Source organism: Sitodiplosis mosellana, unplaced genomic scaffold, assembly GCF_009176505.1.
Source record: "Sitodiplosis mosellana isolate CC-2019 unplaced genomic scaffold, AAFC_SMos_1.0 Smas_scaffold_6226, whole genome shotgun sequence".
Taxonomy (NCBI): Eukaryota; Metazoa; Arthropoda; class Insecta; order Diptera; family Cecidomyiidae; genus Sitodiplosis; species Sitodiplosis mosellana.
This window is the reverse complement of record NW_022601467.1, coordinates 15,643,942-15,650,072: the sequence shown is the minus strand read 5'-3', so window position 1 is coordinate 15,650,072 and position 6,131 is coordinate 15,643,942. Positions and strand designations below refer to the sequence as shown.

General features: G+C 37.1%; 2 protein-coding genes across 2 annotated transcripts in view; one reads left to right on the top strand and one right to left on the bottom strand.

Moving 5' to 3' along the window:
- LOC129578192 (transcription factor IIIB 90 kDa subunit) overlaps positions 1 to 6,131 on the bottom strand; it is a 20,037-nt gene that overhangs the window by 7,361 nt on the left and 6,545 nt on the right. The gene's annotated exons all lie outside the window — the stretch shown is intronic.
- The window catches only part of LOC129578191 (BTB/POZ domain-containing protein 6-B), a 16,828-nt gene that overhangs the window by 5,327 nt on the left and 5,370 nt on the right, over positions 1 to 6,131 (top strand). The window contains exon 2 of the mRNA XM_055466376.1: positions 2,044 to 2,815. Coding sequence (XP_055322351.1) covers positions 2,446 to 2,815 — 370 coding nt within the window. The 5' untranslated portion in view covers positions 2,044 to 2,445. The remainder of the gene's footprint in view (positions 1 to 2,043; positions 2,816 to 6,131) is intronic.

The following is a 6,131-nucleotide window of genomic DNA, read 5'->3' as shown; positions in this document are numbered from 1 at the left end:
AGAGAGAGAGAGAGAGAATAAACGAAAAGAGAGTTGACGACAGAAAAAAGGGAGAAGAGAAGAAAACAAATCAGCACAAATGAAAAATGAGCTTCAATTTCAAAAATACCATTTACTTTTGGACTTTCACTTGAAATTCGCCAAATATACACCACAGGCCATAAGTTTGGATACCCCTATGAAACGTTTGTTTCTACGTTTTTTGAACATTTTCACTTGAAATTTAGTATTGGATATGAAAATATATCGAAATTCTGACCGAATGGATGATTTGGAAGATAACATTTGGCCGGCCTAATGGCCGTCTTTTGGCCTTTGAGCTGTGGGAGTCAAAATCGAAGTCTTAAACGGGCCATCGGATTAAAAAGTTATGTACGCCATTGGAAAGGTCTTGAAATTAAGATGTTTAATACCAAAAATGACACGTACTCTCCGAGACCTTTCCAACGACGCATAGCATGTTGAAATTGGACAAGCGGTTTGAAATTTAAAAATTTTGGGCCAAATTCATTCATAGGGGTATCCAAACTTATGGCCTGTGGTGTACGTACGAGACATGGTGCGCGCGCGGCTTTTTGTTTTCCATTCGTTTATTCGTTTTGCTTGGTGTCAATTGTGAACGAAAAATTTACGTTGTAAAACGCATTGTTTCGATATGACCGGCGGCAAAGATCTCATGCAGATTCATTAATTTTGCATGCATAAGGTGGCAAGCCGTATGTTTTCCGGTTATTTTTAATCGGGCAGTTCATGTACGATCTATACGGGCTTTTGGACGGTGAAAATACGCATAGCAAACAATGCGCCGAAAATTTTCAATACATGTCGATTGTTGTCGACAATATCGGGTTACTTTTGTGCGAAGACAACGGCGGCAACGACAGCGGTGACTATGATTGAATGGCGTGTGTGATTTCATATATGCGTTAACATGATGAGTTTGCAGTTTTTTTTGTCTGATTTGAAAATCGAATTTTTGGTCATTCCATTAGGCATCGACGATGATTAGACCTTTTTTAAGTGCTTGCTTCAGTCGATTTTCGAACGCAGACACGACGACAGCAATCATTTCGTAAGCACTTTTTTTCCCGCATATGGAGTTTTGCTTACCGCGAACCAAATAATTCATGTTTAAATTAAACTTTTGTTTGCATTTAATGATTAAAATGCAATTTTCGGTCTGGAATATTTTTTGCGGTTGAAAACCAAAAATTGTCTCTCATTCCAATTGTTCGCGATTGGCGCGACTCGTGCAATTAGAACTGTGCAAAGTGACGTGATATTTATTTGGTGTGTGTGTGTGTGTGTGTGTGCACGCGATTCGTTGTTTTCCCATTTTGTCATTCATCATCATCAATTGAAAACAGAAGGGAAAAAATCTATTTTAAATATTTATGTTATATAAATGATTCGGAGAAATTTGCAATTATACATCGTCGATGATTTCTACTAATTTGCAGTTTCAATTGAAACAGCAAAAACAAAACTCTTAATTGGACAGAAAGTTTGGTTGAAAATGCCCCAATCCATTTCGATTTGTGGTCACGAATTCACTGTCATTTCGGCCACTGTCCCACTCAACGGCGTTGACAATTCCGATTTCATCGCTAATGTGTCATCGCATGTTATACGAGAGAGTAAATCGCGCCCTCGATTCGATTATGTTCAACACGAGATTGGCTGGTTGAGAAAAAAAGGCGACAAAGTCTTAAAATTTAAATAATTACTGAACAAAGATAGAAATAAAAACGTAGCCAAATCACAGGTTTCTTTCGTAATCGAGTGTACAACTTTTATGTAATAATTGTTTTTAGCGCAGTTTTGTTTTTTTTTTGCTTGGTGTTTTTTTTTAAATTTGCTTTATGATCGATGCTAATATCATTTCTTCTTTCCTATTTCTTCCATAACTTTTGTTTTGGGTAAACAATAATCGGTCGACACAACGAAACCACGACACGACGATGATGACAAAAAAAAACCTAAACTGATCGCTGATGGTGTCGCACATGTTCGATGTGAATGCCTTTCGAATTCGGAACCCAGTGTGTCTAAATGACAACGAACGACGCAGCATCACTACCGATTTGACTGGATCTCGGCGAAAACTTTTTAAGGCACCGATGACAATAAATGGATTCGCATGGTTTATTAATTAAAACGAAGTGAAAGTGTGCCGTAACGATCGAAACGAAAATAAACGGAAAAAAAGTGAAGCACAATCAAAAATTGACGATAAAAAAAAACCTGCATAAGTGAGTGAAATTCATCTGGTGCTCTGAATGGAGATTTAGTGAATGGATTGCAACGTAACGGACAAAAAGTGCATTGAAACACGATATTTGGTTGTTTTGTGATCGAATAACGGCGATCTGCAAAGGATTTTTGTTGTTCGTAGAGTTTAAGTGCCAAAATAAAACTACAAACGTCGCTCGAAATAGCTAAGCAATGAGTGATCTGCTTGCGTCCGCATTGAAGAACAGCTTAGGATTGCAATTGTTGCATTGGGCTGTTTCACAGTCGGACATTTGGCATTTGGCACATAGGTGCTCGGAATTGGCGCAAAAAATCAACGAACCACTGGAGAAAAGTGCGTACGTGCTGGATAATCTACTAACAATGGACGAAGACGATATCGATTGCATTGGCATACGTGATCTGCACATGCAGCAAATGCATTTCGACGACGAAGACGATTATAATGCAGAGGAACAGTCAATTGGTGGCGATGGCGGTGGAAATAGCCAACGTTATCAACAACGCACCAACAACACATCATTTGCAATCAGAAATCATTCTCGTGCATTCAACATTCCAGGTAAATAGCAATTCAAATCATTTTTATGCGTTACATGTCTGTGTCTGTGGTATGGTATAATTTATACCATCCGATGGTTCTATTTCATTCTATATCACCTGCTAATCGCATTACAAACGCCTCGATATTACTTGGCACGTAGTCCACAAAGTGCACAATGATTGGATGCGTTATTCAATGAATATTGTTCCTGAATGCATTGTGGCGATGATGTAATCGTTAATTTTTCTGCCTCATGTAAATTAGATGACTACAAATCCCTTCTGTTATGCTATGCTCCATTGTGACAGGTGTCATTGTTACCAATCAATGTTACGGCAACTCAATTTACAAGCAGAAGAGAGAGAGAGAGAGAGAGAGAGAGAGAGAGAGAAATTGACTGGTCGAAACTCAAGAATGTCATTGTACGATTAATTTCCTCTCTTTGACATTGGCGATTTGAATTGAAGCATAAACGCAATGCGTAAACGCAAAATAAATTTTCAATGACAGCAAATTCCAATGTCATATATCATTTCATGTATTTTTTTCTGCTGCTGCTGCTGCTGGTGGTTGTGAAGGACTAAAAAAAATCGAAGTTGTTTATACTATTCGACGATAGTTCTTCGTACCTTTGCGGGCGCAATTGATAAATTTATTAAGTAGTGAAGCATAAATAGAATGTGGTTTTAATCTACGCTCATCATCTACGTCTGATATGGAATTTATACAAATGAAATCAATTTGCTTGAAACGATCGTTGTGAATAGCTGCATATTCCATTGAATGAGTGTTGTTGAACTATCTTTTGGTATTGTCGATTCAAATTATTAGATTGATGGTTTATTTTGTTCGCTTTTGTCCGCACGCCAATTGATTCGATATTTGACATGGAAAACATAAATTGGAAGGTAAAACCATCGAATTGTGTTTGTCTTCAGAACATCCATCTATTATGCACTCGTATATATTCAAATTGCACTGAATTCCAGTCCTGAATCAAATCGACGCATTGTACAAATGATGGTTGGTTTTATTTTCTTGATACGATCTGAATGAGACGGAAGAATGCTACCATTTTTACCATATCCATGTAATGTCATTAGGCGATTGTTAATAATTGAACGAATAAAATCATCGAAAAGTGCCACCGTACATCAATGTGTTTACAAGGTGGCACCTGAGAGAGCATCCGATGGTCATCACCTTGAACACCAACAAATGCCACCATCAAAAGAAACACACGAAATGAGTGTGATTCAAGTGTTATTAACATTTGCACATTATTCCGTTCCATTTAACATGTTCAGGAAGCTCAGTGATCGCATACATCGGCGAGCATACAGAAGAAGAAGAAGAAGAAGAATGAGAAAAAATAAACCCTACAATAAATCGGAAAATTGAACGAACGACGGAAATCAGAATTAGAAACTAATGAACACATTTCCAATGATTCACCACAAATACTTTGTGGTGTCAATGGGCCGCGCAGTTGGAAATAATTCATTACACATAAAATCCCATTACAATCCCGTCACACCACGATTCGTTCATCAATTACCGCAAAATTTAATTATCAACAGCACAATGCGATCGCGAGCGCGGAGCGTGGGGAATAAAATCATCATCAACACGACAGTGACTCTCGCCGATTATCGCGCGTAAAAAACACAACACAGAGATCGTGATCGGTTGGCGGATTAAATCGCGTCTATATTCCACTGCACTAATTATAAAACAACGATCGAAAATGAGATGAAAATAAAAAGACGTTAAACGTTTTGGACATTCCATTTTGATCATGCGGTCGGAACAATAAATCTGTTTTGTAATGTTTTATTTTTTGTCTTTTCTGTTTGTCATAATACTCGCCCCAAAAAAATTAAGATATAGGGAGTGAGTGAGAGAGAGAGAGAAAAAGCGATAAAAATATATATTATTACGGTGATGTTAATTCCAATTATACACACATATTCGCATTTGGTTAATTAGCAAATTTTCAAATTGCTTCACTGTTTTTTGCCATAAAAATCTAGATCATGCACAATCGCTCTGTGATGCTCATACGGAATACGGCGTGTGGTGTTCACAGAAATGGGTTTAATGGCGCGAAAAACTGGCGATAGGTCTTTATATCTCTCTAATAACTCTGTTTTTACACATAAACATTAACTCAAACTAAAAAGTTGAATCGAATGAGAAAAAAAAACAGTTCGTCTGAGAGGAGAGCGAAAACAACACCAACATTAAAAAATTACGCTTCAAAAAATGTGCGTTCCTTGAAAATTATGCTAGAAAGTAACAAAAACCATGTTGCAACGTCGTTAATATCGTCGTTGCCTATTCGAGTGAATAGCTTCCGTTATGATAAATACTAAACGGTATTAAAGTAGGGCTCGTCGAGCATTCTATTTGGTGGAAGGAAAATAAATGTTATTATTGTAATTCTTGTTAGATGGGCAATGAAATTGTTGCGACGTCAAGTCGATGCATTTACGCCGAAATTCAAATCAATCATTTCCATTTCACTAGAATCCATTGATTCTCGAAATGATCTCCAAATTCGTTGAATTTCATTTTCCGAGCAAAACTTTCAGAACATGTGTTATGTCATTGCGTGCAATGAAAAAGGGAACAAAGAGGGAAATAGAAAAAAAAAGAGAGAGAGAGAGAGAGAGAGAGAGATGTTCAATTGATTTGGTGCATGTTCCATGAATAAAAACAATACATCATTAAAGAATGCGCTTGCGTATGGTGGCAATAGCATTGGATATCCTATACAAATAGGATAACTATTATATTCTACATACTAACAATTGCACTTTGAAATTTATGGCCATAGAAATGAAAATTGCGATTGAAAAAAGAAATGGTACAGTGGCTCATTTACGCTTACATTGTTTGACAAATCAGAGCTTTCTTTGCAAGTACCGGTGCCGTTGCTGCTGCCGTCATAATAAAAAAGGCATTTAAAATTGATTGAATCGATAAGAATGCCAATAAATCGGAATCAAATCAAGTGATGGGAAACAGTGGCGGCGGATTGCGAACGAAAACGTGACGATCTAATAAAAATAAATTAGATCCAATTGAACAAACCGAAATAAAGACAATGCTGAAATGGGTTTGTTTTTACGATTTGTTTACATTTCAATTGGGTGTTTACAATTTCAAGAGAAATATTGAAATGAATGCGCGCGATCCCAGAAGATAAAATGTGAAGCAAACTGTTTGTTCGATGGTGTAATGCATTCGCCGAGTGTTCAACTCGGAGATTGTGTGTGTTTTTCGTTGTTGTTTTTGCTCTTCTTCCTCTTGTTGTTGTACATTGTTTCTG